Source organism: Apteryx mantelli, chromosome 1 (assembly GCF_036417845.1).
Source record: "Apteryx mantelli isolate bAptMan1 chromosome 1, bAptMan1.hap1, whole genome shotgun sequence".
Taxonomy (NCBI): Eukaryota; Metazoa; Chordata; class Aves; order Apterygiformes; family Apterygidae; genus Apteryx; species Apteryx mantelli.
In genome coordinates, this window is record NC_089978.1 from 88,110,661 (window position 1) to 88,128,388 (window position 17,728).

Consider the following 17,728-nt stretch of genomic DNA (forward strand, 5'->3'; position numbering starts at 1 on the left):
AAACCCCCATAACTCTGCATATTTAAGGTGCTAATAATGATATTTTACATGATGTTGCCATCTGTATTTTAAAAGAGAAAAGTTATTCTGAAAAGGGTTATATGAACATAATGTTAATACAGTGTCACAGATATTGCCCTGATACTGCTTGCTGTTTTCCCATGGTCTTTCAGTGGGATTGGTAAGTGCTGCTCATGTATTGAATTTGGTGAGTGTGGCTGGTATTTACAGAAAATTTGAGGAAATACTGTAATTTCCCTGATTGTGATCTTATTTCACACCCATGAAAATTTTTATCCAGCTATTTTAGGTTCTTGGGTCCATTCCTGTATAGTGTCAGTCACCTACAATTGCCTCTGACTTCAAGTTATTCCTTTCAGACACAGCAAGAAGATACGAGTGATAATGCATCGTTTATGATTTAGTTTATTTATGTAACTATTTTAAAAACTCATTCTTAGTGTAAGGACTTCATAGAGGAGTGCAGCACATTGCCTACCATTTCCTTCTATTCACTGAGTCTCCCCTGAAGCACAGTTGTTTTTTTCTCTGGAAATCATTAAGGCTCCATTTCAGCAGGAATACACATCTATTTTTGTAAATCCCTCAAATGAACATCACACACTAGTTCCCAGAGCATTTATTTTGATCCTGCAAATTGCAGGCTTCAGGTAATCGTCTGACCCACTAGTTTGAAAACATTACTACCTCAGTTTTCAAGCTTTAGAAATACTATAGCATGTATCATAATAGTTCAGTACTATGAGATGGAGAACAAAAAAGTAATTAAGAAGAAAACAAGTGTTAAAAATTATTCTGATAGTCAAGAAACTATTCTCTTACGTTTTAGACAATTATTTTAAAAGCTTAAGCATACTTTCTCTTAGTATTTCTGCTTGCAATTTAAGGGCTTTTTTGCTTAAAATGTTGCTTCAATAGATAAGTTAAACTGGCCAACGGAATGAATAGCACTACCTAATTTTCAGCTGTAAGAGATCATAAGGATAAGATAAATGATGGGATAAAAAAGTGGGGGAGAGAAGAACATTGTGGGTTGCAGTATTACTGTTACTAATAGCAATAACAAAAAATGCATTCAAATATCTTAAGATTTCTATGATTTTAAAGTATATGTATTCCTGAGGGATTGAATGTATTTAAACTGTTTTTCTAAATATTAAAAAAAATCCAGAGAAAATTGCAATTAGTCATAAGATCAATCCATATATTTTCCAGATTTTAGCACAGTGGCCCAACACTAATAAATTTTCCAGAATTTAATATTAATACTGGAAAACAGCATCCCAAAATGTCAGGTAACTTTTACACAAATTTACACCCACACACAGAGGCAACATAGGTCAATAACCACTCCATGCTGTTTTTGGAGGCAACCGACAGCTTGGACAGCGTGGTTCTAAAATGAGAGTAAAGCAAGACTTTTTTTTCAGTCTACGCTGTTCTTGTATAGGAGGGAGGGAAGGGGTGGAAGTAAGGAGGAAGATCCGCACACCACTAATGCAGGAGAAAGGGAGGTGTATCCCCACTGAACTTACTTGTTTGTCTGCAGCTTAAAAGACAGTTTTGTTCTTATTCTTCCAGTGCAGCATGTGGGCGGCGGATTAGAGAAAACAAGAAATACACCTCACAAAGTAAATAGCCTTTGGCTCTTGAATATTAAACTCTTTACATGTTAAGACCCTTTCAGTAGGTAAGACACAGAGGAAACCAGTTACTCATGGGAGTGACGCAACAGCTGCTATTTGCAAACGCCCCCTCAGTGGGCAATGCTGCAAGAGCTCAGTGTCCCTTTGCCAGCAGAGGCAGCTGCTCAGCGGTCTCACACCCCTTGTCCTGGGAGGACAGAGAGCAAGCTGAATGTCAGCTAGTTTAATGAGATGGTACCTGCTATGGATGTACTTCACATTTTAGAGCCTAAAACAGACTTCTTAATGTCTCCTGACTCATGGCAGGGGCCTCCATACAAGGTTTTATAGGATGGGGGGGTACACCAGGGCAGATAATATGGGGACAGGACCACAATTCAAGGCTTTACAGGAAATACATCTTCTACAAGGGTCTCCAGGCTGCTGTGCAGCGTTGCAGCTCCGGTGCTGCCCTGGTGATCCCCTGCCCCTCTGACCAGCCACGACTGACCCTAGATGAGGCCGCTGTGCTACCTCAGGCACACGGGGTCGTGGAGTAGCAAAAGAGCTGCAGTGCTGCACTGCCAACGCCCGAAATACGAGTGCAGTGGTGGCAGCGGCGCCTGAAATGGCCGGCCACTTGCTTGAGTTTATGCATGAAACGCAAAGCTGGACAGTCCTGCCATGCTACGGCCAGCTGTGGGGAACAGGAGGTTTGTTCCTGGCTTCTGCCCCATCCCCAACCCCCATCACACAAGCAAGGCTGGGGCTTTGGTGGGGTGGGAAGCAGCAAGTCACTTTTTGAACAGTGGCAAAGGGAAGATCCCAATCCTGCTGGGCGGTATCCTGTGCGGTTTCTGTTGCTTTCCGCATATATGTAATTTGTACATTTACAGGAACGAGGATCACTTTTCCCCCCTTCTGTCCCCTTTACCACTAACTGAAAATGCAGGTTTGGGTGCAGAGCCAGATCCCCCCATTCCTGATGCCACCTGGTTTTGCAACGAACATGAGGGAGCCAAGAGCCATGGAGTCTGCTACAGGCCTTTGCCAGGCCTAAGACAAGCCTGGGTGTCATCGCCCAGAGCAATTCCACAGAAAATGCTGATCCTAATCACAGAGTTACTGTGACACCCAATTACCTTAGATGTACACAGTATTTACTACTTTAAAAACTTATTGCTAGTTATACTAGTTAGTAAAAATAAATCTGGGAAAGGATAGTAACAGTGTCAAATTCTTCTTGATGTTTACCGCACTAAGAAATAGCTACATTCGCATTATTTCATTGTGCTGTGTTAGCACTATGTATTACTAGCATATATTATGTACTGGTCTAACTTTGTTAACAGCTTTTTATTGTTTTGCTTCAGTAATGCAGTTCCTGTGTTCTAATTAGTCCATCAGAGTTCTGTTTCAGGGGTTTCCTGACGCTCCTGTTTTACAGATTGCTTTATAAAAGATAGCCATTCAAGAATCTTTTCTTTATTTTCTTTTCTCTTGCTTCTTCTCACAGCTTGATCCTCAAATGCTTTATGTCAGAAAAGCTCTGCAAAGGATTCATGTGAATAACTAGTGGTCTCTCATCGCAGTTTCAGGACCACTGTCAAAATAGGGTCATTACGCAGACCTGAATCATAGCAGCAAACACGAATATTGGTACAAAGAAGTTAGATCACCAAAAGCAAAAAGGAAAAGTAATTTAGTCCCTCAAATAATGGTACTTGCTCCAGATATTCAGCCAAATTTTTAAGATTATATTTGAAAGCAAATAAAAAAAAAGCTCTTACATATTTTCTATTATATGAATACTCACTTGTCTTCCCTCCTTTAATCTTAGTAAATAACTGAGTGAACAAATCACATGAATGATCCAAAACAGAATGAGTGAGATGAAGTGTCACCATGGAAAGTACTAATATACTTATTTTTTTTATATGTATATAAAATATATATCTGATATAAAAGCAGATTTTCTCATTTTGAATTTTCATTGAAGTTGTGATTTTATAAAAAACATTGTGCTGATCCTTTTCCATAACTTTTCACTAGAATACTAATAGTAACTCCGAGTGGTCTCTTTCTAAACAGTAATATGTGTATTTAGCTTGAAGATAAGTTTAGCATTTATATTACATATACTCTTACGTAACGGATAACACACAGCTAAGATGCTGGACAGAACAGTGTCCAGTGGGGCCACGGCTCCCAAATTTTCTTTTCCTTGTTTTCTTTGCCAAGCAGTACCCCTGAGAGCAGAAGCATGGGCTATATACTGCACTGAAGTGGCTTCATGCCACTAGCATTTTGGAGGCCATAGTTTGGAGCCCTCACTTTAAGGATCTTCTGCCACCAGTCTACATTTCTTCTATGTATTGGCGAGACTTCAGAAAGCAAATTAGTATACTGCCAAGAAAACAACAGTTAAGTATTTTGAGGCTCTAAGAACTAGTGCTTCATGCAGTATGACTCCCTTCCTCTGAAAACACCCTGGAACAAATCAAAATATATTTTAAGTTTGTCATATTTTTGTTATGAGTAAAAAAAAAAAAGCTATGAAACAAGTTAGATTCATAAATGAAAATGTATTTCACCTTTATACATGCTATACATGTCATGCAAATGAAGAAATCTACAGGTTATACAATGACACCATAATAAAATATAATGTGACATTTGTCAAACACAATGTATCACAGCAAAACAAACTTTTTGTTTGTTTTTTATTTAGGAAATAAATGTAGGACTAATTTGGAAGACACAGTATCATGCTACAGCTTACTGCACAGTCAAAAGAAAGTTTTTTTTCCTGAAGTACACTAACATAAATAGAGTTGGACTGTTGTAGGTATGCTTTCTTTATCACACACAATTTCATTGGTTACTTTCCTGTTGCTGGCTTTAAAAAGCACAAGAACAGGGCTACAAGTGAGCTCAGGCTATACTGTGAACTCCCTTACATATAAAAAAAAAGTTTTCACTTTTTTTGTGTTCATTTCCAAACAGATTTGTATTTCTTTCTTTCTTTCTTTTTTTTTTTTTAATAAGGAACTGGACAAAAATGTCTTCAAAGCAGCACATGATCTAGCATAAAAGTTATCATAGTTCACCAACAGAAATAAAATTAACATTGTATGGCACATAATGTCTACACATTATACATTTTTGATGTGAATTTTTCCATACAGATGCTTATAGAATATTAAGGAGGCTAGCAGCGTTCACTGTGTCTCTCAGCTTTTGGATTTCTGCTGCAACTTTTTTTTATTGTTTTGCTGCTGACTATATTTTGTTGTTGCTGAGCCTATAGGAAGACAAAATACTTCTCCACATGATTGAAAGCCTGCTGGTATTAACCAAGTGTCTGTATCTCCAAAGATTAACGTGTTATCTGACCCCCTTGACATACTCATTTGGATCTACTACAGTTATACAATACATATTAAGGGATTATACTAGGCATTTTGCCTACATTGTTTACAGGTGTTACAAGTATGATTTTAACACATAAGTGATAGTCGCTCCAGGACTATTAGCATTAACCAGTAACTGCCACTAGTGACTAAAAATGTCAACATAATCATAAAGGGATAACTCCTACACTCCACAGTTAATAAGAAGGCTCTTTTTGATTCCAGCAGCTGTATACTTTTCTTGCCTCTTCAGCTACAGCTTTGAATTATACACCTGCATAAAAGTTGCCAAGAATTCCTTATTAACGGCAAAGAAAAAAAAAAAAAAAGATAGGCACAAAACTAGAGTACAGTGTATTTCATTTCAATGCACTGTGGGCAAACCTCATCATTATTTACAAGAAAAAGGTATCTAAATAGATGAATGAGAAAACTTAAGGAAGAATGATTTTAAAATAAAATGCACAGTGAAAATAAAAAAAATCACAGTGAAGTGTTCAGATGAATTTTAAATTAAAAGAATAAGTGCTTTATTAGCAGCTAAAGCTCAAATTCTAATGCACACACAGTCTTCCCTGAAACTACCAAGGCTCTAGGTCACCAGTTTTTACCAAAAGCAGCCAGTTATTCAACGTATCCCTTGGGAAGACAAAGTTATATTCAACTCTGATTATTTGAAATCCAGTGTTCAAGGACTGCAGAAGCTTTTTCAAGTGACGAGCTCATATTTTACTGCCAGTAGCATCACAGGGATAGATATCCTCCACAAACTGCTACCTCTGTCAATTAAATGAAAGGAAAGAAAACCAAGTGAGCTATGCAAGTAAGATGACTTCAGTTTTGTAATTTAGAATACACTCTTTTGTTAAAATTGTCTGTGGCATTGTATTTTAAAACTGTTGTTAAATCCTACTATACTTTTTTTCACGTAATTTGCTGGCTTTCCAGGATAAATTATTCTACATCGTGTTGCAAATATTACAGCAGTGAAAAAGGGTAAGCAGCAACAATAATTACCATTTTCTAGGCTGGCCCTACTTTTAACTGCTTTCTTCATGCTAATGGGCTCCAAAGACTTGTAGGAAAAGTATATAATTAATGAAGAGAAAAAACAACTCTCTTTTCACTATATTCTGAATGGATAAATGAAGTGTTTAATTTACCAGATACTTTCAGTTGCTATGATGCATTCAGTTCACATATGATGCCAACTTAAGAGCTGTGAATATGAAAGATTATGCTAAATTTAAATATCCTGGAGACCAGCTCTCTTCCTCTCTCCACATATGCTGTTTACCATTGATACATTCTTCTAGAAAGCTCATAAGTAATCACAGCAAGTTATTGTATTTAAGGTGTTTATCACAATACTGTACCTTTATCTGTTTTGCAAAAAAGCAAGGTTGTTAACAAATAGAATTAAGTGTATTTTCCTGTCCTGGACTGTTAAATCCCTCAATCAAGTTTTTGTTACAGTCATCTAGGCTAATGGTTTCACTGGAGATTTTGGAGTAAGTAGCTTGGCCTGTAAAATCCAAAAGATCTTCAAGAGCCTTGGCATTACTTGTCCCATTTTGGTCCAAAGAAACACTGGGCATGAGTTCATTCATGGGTGAATATTCAGGGATAGAGATGAGTTCTTCTTTTGAAACCGGGCTACACAAAAGATAAAAGAAAGAAGATGCAGAAACAAAGGTGTGTGACTTTTCATTAAGCAAAAATCAAATTAATCTTCTGACAGAAAAAAAAATTACTATTTATCTTAAGGCTAGTTGCAGCAAGCCTTTATCTAAAATATATCCTACTCCAAACAAAAAGAGATTATTCCTTAAAAAATAATGGTCGTGGTGTCTGTGTGATGTGAACATTTATCTCTTAAGATTACATTTCTGGTAGTTAATATCTGGTGGTTTACTGAACAACTATTGAACAGCTATTATTTCAGTACCTGCACCATTCCATTACTTAAATATACTATTTTTATTACATCTTGCAAATTATTGTCCTGATCCTGCAACCTTTACCTAAAGTACTCACATTTCACAATCTAAATAAAAATATATTTCTTAAGATCTTGTGATATACTTCAGACATAGAAATCCCAGAAAATTTAATCTAACAAGTGTTGTGACCAGCTGACCCCTTGCTGAGACTAGAAACACTGGGACACATTTCAGTTTGGAGAGCAGAAGGCAGAGAAGGGGTTTCACTAAGATTTCTAAAACCATGAAGGCGGTGGATAGGCTGAGAGCAGAACTACTGAGCATCAAATCTGCAACACAAAAGCTAGGGTGTGCTCAATAATGCTAGCAAGAGATTGGGTTTAACACAGATCAAAGAACATACTTTTCCTAGTGGGACTGAGCTGTGGGACTTGCTGCTAGATGAGGACACGTATGCAAATAGTATCAGCAAGTTCATAAAGGAGTTAGACAAACTCATTGGCAACAGGTCCATCAGTGGATACTAGAAAGGGAGAGGTGTACCCTCCCATATCCCTTAAACCATACTTCCGTGTGGTCTTGGATTGCAGAAAGTGGCGGGGCTCTCCCTGACTATTTTTTTCTTATTGCTATTCTCTGAGACTGAGTAATAACCTAGATGGACCTCTGGTTTCACCTGGTATGGCATTTCTTATGTTCTTATGCAGATTTATTGGAAGTACTGAAACAGTATAAGGGGTTAATTTGACTTGCTGATTAGGGAACTACAGTCTCAAAATGCCATGTTTAAAATTCAGAGCTAGATTTCCCATAGCAACCTTAAATTATCAACATCCTCCTTTCATGCAGATCTTCCCATCAAAATTCAACAGTATTAATAAACAGGAAGTTATTTACTGATTTGCATATATTTGTTCAATTTATCAAGAAAATTATGAATTTAGTATTTTATTCTGTTTATATGGAGCTCATGCAATTTTGATACAAATAAAAAACTGGTGGCATCTGAACAATATCTACAGTAATTACTTTCACAGTAACGCATCCTGAATTTTCAGAACAATCTGAAAGGTTTGGGCAAATTTGTAAGAAATTTGTAAGAACCATAGAAGGTTTTCAGTACTTTTTTCAGTGCATGAGAGCAAGATGAAGCTCTGTTGACTCTAGTCTGAAGCTAAGCATTTGCATCTTGACAGAAGCATGTATAATCAGTGGGAGTACACCAAACAGCAGACACCAGACTGACACATTGTGGGGTAGGCGAGAAGCAGAGGAGTGAGTATTAAAAAATAAATTGAAAACTTCAGACATGGCTAATATGAATTCCATGATTTCTACTAGTAGATATGGTCCATACCTCACATCCATAGACTGAACCTCATCTGTTGAATCTTCCATGCTGTTAGTTTTCCCATCAACAGCTTCCAGCTGAATAATTCCCGAAACTGACTTAAGTCCATTAGCAACTACATCTTGGGATGGGATTACAGAGGCAGCACTTTCTGAGCTCTTATTTTTCAGGCAGGTTTCCAATCCATTGATCTCTGAAAAAGAAGGTTAGAAAATATGACAGTAGCAATATCTTTATTTAAATTGTTTTAAAAAAAAAATCAGAAATGCTTTTAAGTTATACATGGAGTAGAAAGGAGGACTGACAATACAGTAGGAGCCAATTTCATCTATGACTCATTGTAGTATATTGTCAGTCCTCCTTTCCACTCTAAAATTGCTCTCTATGCTACATTTTTTAAATTTAAATACATTTTCTTCTGGCTTCTTATCTTTTATGTCATGTACTAAAAGCCTTGGGCTGGTGCAAATAAACACAATACAGATAAATTCCACAGCTACCTTTTTCTGATAATTCTTAAAATACATATGCTGCTTTCATCAAGTCATATCAAATGCAAGAAATATAGAGCAATGTTATAAAAAACTTGCAAACTTGACTGTGTGCAAAATTTTGTATCTACAAAACTAGAATGTAGAACTCAGCAACCAAACCAATCTGCAGGCTGGAACTTCTCATTTACATAAATGTTATCTCAGGTACTGTGTGGAGGAGAAACTTTCTTCTGCTTCTACTTAAGTGGCAAAACAACAGGTGAGCCTCTAGTTTCTAACATTCGACACATTCACACAAATGTAGTTGTTCCTTTTTGAGATGAAAGCTAAGAACTTGTGATAATACAGTGCTCTGAGATTACAAATCTCTTAAAAAGAACTAACTGTGAAAACAAGTCAGAAAAATAAGGCAAGTTTTACCTGGCTGGTTGAGAACAAGGGCTTTTGGTTGCTTTTCCACATTCAAAGTTGATGGTATCTCCAGTTTTGGCTCCTCCTTCTGTAATCAAGTAATAGATCAACTAACTGTATTGGATGAAGGACTGCAACTTTGATGAAACTGATTGGACTCAGAACTTGGGAGAGTGCCCATGGCAGGCAGGTGGTCCAACGCAATAGAAGATATTTTTTTGTTAAGCATAGGAATTTCCTTTATTTCAAAGAAAAAAACAAATCCCTATTTGAAAGGTCAGGGAGCTTATTAAAGTAACTGAAGAGACAGTTTCCTTAGTAGAAAACATAAAATAGAAGTGAAAACTAGACTCTGCCTGTTCTCAATCCTACATTCCTGACAGGCTTAATACACGGAGCTCAGTAACCAGTTCACACTGGCTGATACAATGCTGGAGAAGATCTATGACACCAGCAGATGCTCCAGCTCCAGCACCAAGTACTACCATCAAGGAGTGGGCTCTACCCACCTTGCTGGATGGTGAGTCTACAACAGTTGCACAAAGCTGGGTCTCCATAGCAGTGGCACAACAATAACTGTGACAGAGGATTAGTAGAGCTCTAAAATGCACCTAAGATTTGGGGACAGAGTATACCTAAGTATACCTACTAACATGGAACCACGCTAGAGTTCAGTTTTCACATATGGGTTATAAACTAACTAACTAACTAAAGACAAAAACAAAAAAAACCCAAACGCACACTGTTCATACCTTTATTTCTGGTGTTTCACTCTTTCTTGTTCTCTTCATTATTTCATCTATTCTCTAGAAATCAAAATAAACTAGAGCATTAGAAGGCAGATGACATATTTAACTTGAGAGACTGATAAAGCAATGTGTTTCTCTACTATGATGACTTCATCCCTGCCTGTCCTGAAAAAGGGAAGATAAATAAGAAAACAAATAAAGAAAACAAAAGATTAAAAAACAGATGGGAGTTGGCTTTTATGCATCCTGTCTCACAAAACATGACTTTCTCACTAGATACAATTTAGAGATAAACATTTAGTACCAGGTGTTTGCAGTCATGAGTTCTGCTCTGTTCCAAAACAAGACATTTATTTAACAACAGCTATCATTTCCCATCTAGTTGCTTTTCCAACTATTTCCAAACAGTTGCTTTTTAAATAGTTAGGCTTTCTGGAATGGAGGAGTAAAATGAAGTATTTGAAGTTATTCCTGATGGAAATGTGGCAGGTGTTACTCTAAAATCACTTTTTAATTCTTTGCTCATTAAAAATCTCTCAACAAATCTTGTCTCCTTGCACCAGAGTGAAAGGAAATGTTCAGATTTAAAGTCATTTTGGTTTGATATTCTAATCTGCAACTGTAACGTGCCTCCAGCACAGTGGTAAACAGTTAAAAATAACATACCGGAATAACATATGTGGAAAGATGACCTTTTACAACCGGACAGAGGTTCTGTACTGTGCAGCTCTGCAGTTGTTCCCTCTTTGCCGCCACAGAGCTGTATGTAAAGCTAAATTATGCAGCTCCAGCCATTTCCTTGTGCAGAAACAGTTGCAATAGTAGCCAGACAGTCATGCTGCCACTGCATAATGTATGTAACCAGAGACAAGCCAGGTGGGAGGAAACCTGTTTTTTAATCACATTGACTTTCTCAATTAAAAACATGGAGCTTTTGTTGAGTAAGTTTTAAAACAAAGTCACTCATATTCCTCAATAGTCTGTGATGTCCCCAGTTGGGCAATAACCACCATTTGCCTTAGCATGTCATTCCATATTTTTCTCAGGTATTTAACTTTGTGGGTAGAGGCCAATTCTGTATTTGGTTCAATGTCTAGTAGAAAGCCATCTGCCTTAGTAATTCCACGTCATTACAGATTTTGATGTCCATGTTCTTCTAACTTGCAAGTAGCATATATTACATGAGGCAAAAATAGCGATCTGTAATCTTATCCAGATTATTATTTGTAGACACTAATGGGTAAACTTCTGGGTTTGTGTATTTAAACAAGAAATGAAATAATTATCTTAAATGAGAAACAAGTAGCTACCTTCTTCCGCTCCAGTCTTTCTTGCTCAATTTGCTGCATGATTTGTTCCCTTTCAAGACGAAGTTGTTCAGCTGCCTCACGGGCTTTGATCTCTGCTTCTTCCTTCTAATCAAAATGTGTAAAATATTATAGGTCCATTATTTATTTCAGGCAGATTACCAGATACTGTACTATCTTATATATCCACATACATACAGATATATCCATATTACTGTTGGCAGAGTTACAGCAATAACAACCTTCTAAAATACAAAAAGTTTCATATCTGTAATTGAGATGATACCTGTTTCTCAAGTTTGGCTTGGAGCTCTTTTTCTTGCTTTTCTTTTAGCATTTGCTCCTCCTCAGCTCTCCTCCTGGCTTCTTCTTCTGCCTTTTTTCTAGCTGCTTCTTCTTCACGTTTTCTTTCCTCCTCTTTCTTATGAGCTTCTTCCTCTAGATGAAGTCTTTCTTCTTCTGCCTTTCTCTTCTGGTCTTCTTTTTCAAGCCTGCAAGAATATACCAGTATTTTTAAAATGTTTCATATTGTTTAGTATGAATCCTATTATATGTTTGGCATACAATCGGCATCAACTAATAAATGCTTCAGTACACACTTTTATGGAAATGCAGAGATACAAAGAGGTTGAGTGCACATCCAGAATTCAGATGACTATTAAACTTCTATTCCAATCTTATTTCTCTTCCATAAAATATTTCACAGAAATTATATTTCCCTTTAAAAAACAGCATGATTAAAGAAAGAAAAAAGAAAACATGCTAATTCTGATTTCAAATAGAATATAAAGAAATAATGTTCTGTAAGGTTCAAAAGTAAAAATGTCCCTCTTCCTTGTATATCATTTCAGGCCCAGAATGCTGGTATTCATAAACAAGGAAATCCTTCCTTCCTTCATTTCAGCTGAAGATAAATAGGCTGCACAAGAAGCTGCAAACAGAGCCCATGAAGCGCAGTGGTATGTTAAATCTATGCTGGTCACTGCCCAGCCCAGGGAGGTCACGCCCCTCGGTCATCTCATTCAAGAGCTGCTTTGGCTACTGATCATTCTCAACTTTGCATGTTGGGAATTCAGGAAGTATTTCCATTGGGCCAAACTGGCAGAAGCTGGTGATTTTTTCCCCCATATTCTCAATAACAACATGGCAGAAACAGAGTTGAATCTAGACAAGCAGATTTAGTGATTTAATATTAGGGACTTGCAGGAAGGTGTAATTTGTTGACACTTGCAACCAGCATCCAACGCAGAGAACAACCTAAAAGCTCATTCCCAGGAGAGAGCCAGCGTTTCATGGTTAGACACAGCAAACTTCACTGTGCTCACACTGTTAATGCCCTCAAGTGCCCATGACAGAGCTGGGCAGGGAGATCCATTTCAGCTTGATTTGTTGCAAGATGCCTGGCAGTCTAAGGCATATATTGTTACTGCAAAATTGCTCCTTCTGCATGGACTAGCTCGTTTAAAACTACCTCAAGTATTTTTACACTGTCCTGCAGACTGCAGTGTGGACACATTTGAAGTATTTGGATGAATGATTGTGTCTTCAGACTTCTTAAAGGGGCAAAATTACTATTTTCTAACTGTACTAGACAAAGACTGCAAAAGACACTAATAAATAATGGGTCAAAATTTAAAGAAATAAAGACTTAAATGTCAGCTCCTGAATAGCTGCCTTGATTCTCAAAACAGCACAGTTTCTAGCATCTTCAATGGTACAGGTTATAAACTTTTTGGGACAAGGACTGTGTGTCAGTACAGTCCACAGTACAAGTAGTAGAGAGACATTATTATTAGGCACTAATTTGCACAAATTAACAGAGATACCTCTCCCGCTCTTCTCTTTCTTGTCTCTCCCTTTCTTCTTGTTCTTTTTGCAGGCGTGCCTGTCGCCTTTTCTCAGCTAGAATTTTTGAAGCTTCTTCTGCATCAGTTGTTCCTGCTGTGAGCTTCCCTGGAAGAACATCAAGGTTGGAAAGTTAGGCAGGGATATGAGAGAGTGCCCAGCACTTCCACACTTGGACAGTGGCTGAAATGGGTCTGGTTCACACCATTAAGCCATCCTTGCTTTTCCAAAGCATGTATCAGCACTTTCAGCAGATGAAACATGGGATAAGTAAGAGCATCCCTGGATTTCAACATTTTCATATTCCCATTAGCAACAAATATTTTCCAAACATGGGTTGCCTGGTGAGAATTATACAATTACTGGTTCCAGTAGGTACCTTTACAGGTACTCATAAACCCATCACTGAGTAGCTTCAGGAAGAGAACAGAACCTCATTGTTTAAAAGTTTCATGGACCCACAGTACCTTGCAATACCTTCTTGCAATAACACTCACCTTCACTACTTTCAGTCTTTCCTGCAGAAGGCACGTGCTTCTCAGAAGCTACCTGACCTGCCTCATCAGTGCGCGCTCCTGAGGATTTTTGATGACTGACATTCTCCTTCTCCTTGTCCGCTTTCTTTTTAGGAGTTTCCTGGCTGAGATTAGAAGTGGCACGATGCTTCACAGGTGAAGCTGGATATTGTTTGGCATTTTTAGGAGACTGAGGATAAGTCTTTGCAACTGTCCTGATGAGGGAAACAAAAGTCAAAGAGTCCATTATGCAACTGGTAATGAAGTTCCATCTTTACAAATATGATTCTTCTTGTCTCTGGCTACACAGGAACATCAGCGGTTTTGCACAATACTGCATAGAAAATACCCTGGAGGCAAAACAATCCAAACCTGAAATGCAGGAAATTATCAAGCAAGTGCAAATGATTACAGAAAAGTCTGATATAAAAGATCAAAAATATTGTCTGAGTTGTAGGAAAGCAATATGAAATCATGGACTACCAACTGCCATTTCATAAATAATTTTGTCAACATTATTGTGTTCAATAGCTCATCTCAGCATTTAAAGCAAAGCTACAACTGCTTTCTGTCTGGAGCAATTATGATGAGTTGTAGTGTGATGCTTTCATCTGAATACAGCCTTCTCAAACACGGTCTTTTTCTAATAGCATCTGATTTTCTAAAACAGCATCAAATATTGCTACATACCAGCGTAAAGCTGGGCAGCACAAGAAGAGACAGAACTGACCAAATCATTCTACAGTCAGCCCCATTATTTCAGTGCTTTAATCAGCATCAAGACAACAGACTGAAGGCTCAAAACTGAGGCCCTGGGATCTTCTACACAGCTGCACTTGTGGCAACAGCACTACATGCCAGCAGCGCTGCTGATAGCCCATTCGCCTGTTGCATACTTTAGATTGTGTGATAACCTTGAAGTCAGTTCTTAGAAAGTGAAAGGGTAAAGATACTTGATAGTCAGTGAAAATACGTGCATATTAAAGAGAACAGATTACAAGGAAACATAAAACTACATACAAACACTATTTATTATTTATATAGCAGCAGTAACTAATATTAAATACTTGTAACATTAAGAAAGACTGTGTGACTAAGTATTATGGAGGTAAAACAGATTACGATCTTAAAAGAAAAAGTGATTTATGTTGAGTCCCACTAGAAAAAATAATCTTACATTAAGGTGGACATTACACATGCAGTTTTAACCTTTCTTACAGATATGCAATTAGGATACAAATGTATTATCCCTTACCACCTTTTTTCATCTACACAATATACAGTTTCATGTATTACAACATGATGCTTTCTGGACTATGTACTCCTTCTAAGAGACCATAAGCATGAAAAATGTGAACATTTATGAATGGTTGAAAATTAATGGACTAGAGTGCAAAGTTTTGTATAAATCTACCTATAGTATTGTGTGGCCAGAGACTACTATCACCCAAAACAGCATTTATATTATGGAGAAGACGATACAAATCATGAGTCTTTCCTCCACCGCCTCAACTCAAGCTTGGGAAAAGAAAGGTTTCTTTCCAGCGTATCATGCTGCATTTGAAAGAGGTCGAGACACCAGAAGACAGCGAGCTCATTTAAACCCTGTTTGTGGGGAGGCAAAGATCACAGAGTGCTGCACTGTCCGTACTCTCTTGCTCCCGCTGAAGAGCCATCAGAGACTCCAAAAGCCCTGGGCCTGCTGGAACTACTGCATCCAGCCAGATCCAGGGTTCAACCTAGGCACCCTCTGCCCGGGAGCCCAGGAGCCCCACGTAAGCTCAGGCCCTTGCCCTTGGTCCTTGCCTAAGCTACGTTGTAGGTATGCCTGTGCCTGGCCTCAGACCTTGCTGATCCTGACTTGATGCCCTGGCTTAGCCTCAGACCTGCCTCATTACTACGGCCTTACCTGGCCATCGCTGGCCTCTTGGCTGACCCCTGGTCATTGTCACCAGACCTGCCCTGGCTGCCTTTTTGGGTGCTGTGGGCTGGGGCCCTGCGGGTGAGGTCCCTGTCCCTGCCTGCCCGCTGTCCCTCGCAGCTCCTGGCCTGCCCTCCCTTGCAGGGCAGCATGCAGTGGCTGCTCCCTGATGGAAACATGCTTTGGGAGGTATACAGAGGGAATTCATAGTGTTTCCAGATCTTTTACTTTAGTAAAAGATAGGAGTGATAGGAGAAGAGAATGACATTGGTTAGTTTGTGGTTGGTCTGTTTTTAGCACTGTCTTTAGTTTTCTCCTCTCTGGGATATAGATGGACTCTCAAGCTTTCTTAAAGATGAGGGCAGAGACTTTGAGGTCCCCACCTACATAGGCACATGGCTCACACATGTGCCTTACCATTACAGTCATTTCCAACTACATTTCATAAAAAATGTGTGAATAAGATAGGGAACAGCCTTTCTTATGTTTCTCCAAGCCCAGAGGATGCTTCTTGTTAATCAGACACTTTTTCAAAGTGTAGTCCCTTCTGCTCTCTTGGCTTTACGTTTCTGACTTCACCACATACTTCTTGCAATTCTTTTAATTTAAATTTTAATTTCACTTTTTAATGCTGTTAATTTAACTTGTTGTGACAGGAGGAACAAAACAGTCCTATAACTAAGGCTCAGTCATTTTTAGTAATAATAAAGAAGAAATTGTTCTTTAATAAAGACATGACAATCAGTTTAAATTTAAGAGGTTGGTAGGAAGGAGTCTAGTCATGAGAACTATGTATCTTGCACTGCATCGGGATTATAGCAGACAGGCCGTACAACTTACCTGTTGGACAAGAAACGTGCTAAATGTATTGTTTAAGTAATACAGCTTTGAACTTTTAGACTTATGGAATTTTTTTCTTACAGATCTTACTGCTGAAAGAACAAATATGGCTTTACTTGTTTTAAAGCAACTAAAAGGGAGAAGCATGTAAAAAATAGAGTGACAGAGTATCTCTCAAGGTTGCAAGTATCAACAAATTACACCTTCCTGCAAGTCCCTAATATTAAATCACTAAATCTGCTTGTCTAGATTCAACTCTGTTTCTGCCATGTTGTTATTGAGAATATGGGGGAAAAAATCACCAGCTTCTGCCAGTTTGGCCCAATGGAAATACTTCCTGAATTCCCAACATGCACTATGCTGCCAACAGCATAGTGCAAGGAGTGGAAAGTAGAGAAAAGCTAACAGCAATAAGAATCTTTATTCAGAAATTTTCAAATTTATTTGATGCCAGTAAAAAGTATTAAGTGAACAGTGCTTTCCACCTTTTATTTAAACATATTGTCATCTGGCACCTCTAACACTGAAAAAAATTGTTATTGGAAAAAAGTATTACTCCTACTAATGTTTAGATGATGCTACTTTTTACCAGAAGGGGCGAAACTTGGTTATGAAAACATAAAATGGGATCATTAAGGGAAATGTATAAACACTTGCATATGGGTCTACTTAACATCTAGTGTACCTTTATACCTTTTTTTTTTTTTTATGTTTAAAAAGTACTTTATTTTTGCCCTGGAGGAAATTGTGGGGAAGTAATGAAATCCTCCTAAGAACTGGGAATGTAGAACTGTGCCTTATAATATGAAGATCGGAGAATTAAGAAAAAGACTCTCAAAAATCCATGAAATGGTAGCATCTTAGTTACCGGAAAGTTGGCTGATCTTAGTCACTAAATTTTAAAGAATACAGATGTACAGGAAGCATCTTCCTCCCAACGAAGGTACAAAATAAATTTAACAGCTGTAATTATCTCACCTAAACCCCTGTGCTGGCATGGGGGTAGCAGCTGGTAAGAAACTATTCTTGTCATGGCTTCTGCAAGCACTGCATCTCTATCAGGTCTGAGGATCCACGGATGCTTATATTAAAATGCCTCTTATTTGAATTAAAGAGGGACAGCAGTAGCCCATACTGCAGAAGCATGTCTCAGGAACAGCACAAGAGGAGTCCTGAGCTTATTTTAGCCAAGCATAAAGTACATGTAGCACTACAGAGTCAGAGGTCACATCCAATTTTGAACATAAGCAGCAAGGCAGAGAACAGTGTGCTTTCTTTAAAAGCCAGGTACGT

The 17,728-nt window shown here is 38.1% G+C and overlaps 1 protein-coding gene across 2 annotated transcripts in view; it reads right to left on the reverse strand.

Moving 5' to 3' along the window:
• Positions 1–4,241: 4,241 nt before the first annotated feature.
• MAP7D2 (MAP7 domain containing 2) overlaps positions 4,242–17,728 on the reverse strand; it is an 86,426-nt gene continuing 72,939 nt past the window's right edge. For both annotated transcript variants that reach the window (XM_067297141.1, XM_067297136.1), the window contains exons 9-17: positions 13,657–13,889; positions 13,141–13,267; positions 11,601–11,805; positions 11,318–11,422; positions 10,011–10,064; positions 9,268–9,346; positions 8,360–8,546; positions 6,436–6,715; positions 4,242–5,838 (exon numbers count right to left, since the gene is read on the reverse strand). In XM_067297141.1, coding sequence (XP_067153242.1) covers positions 6,466–6,715; positions 8,360–8,546; positions 9,268–9,346; positions 10,011–10,064; positions 11,318–11,422; positions 11,601–11,805; positions 13,141–13,267; positions 13,657–13,889 — 1,240 coding nt within the window. In that variant the 3' untranslated portion in view covers positions 4,242–5,838; positions 6,436–6,465. The remainder of the gene's footprint in view (positions 5,839–6,435; positions 6,716–8,359; positions 8,547–9,267; positions 9,347–10,010; positions 10,065–11,317; positions 11,423–11,600; positions 11,806–13,140; positions 13,268–13,656; positions 13,890–17,728) is intronic.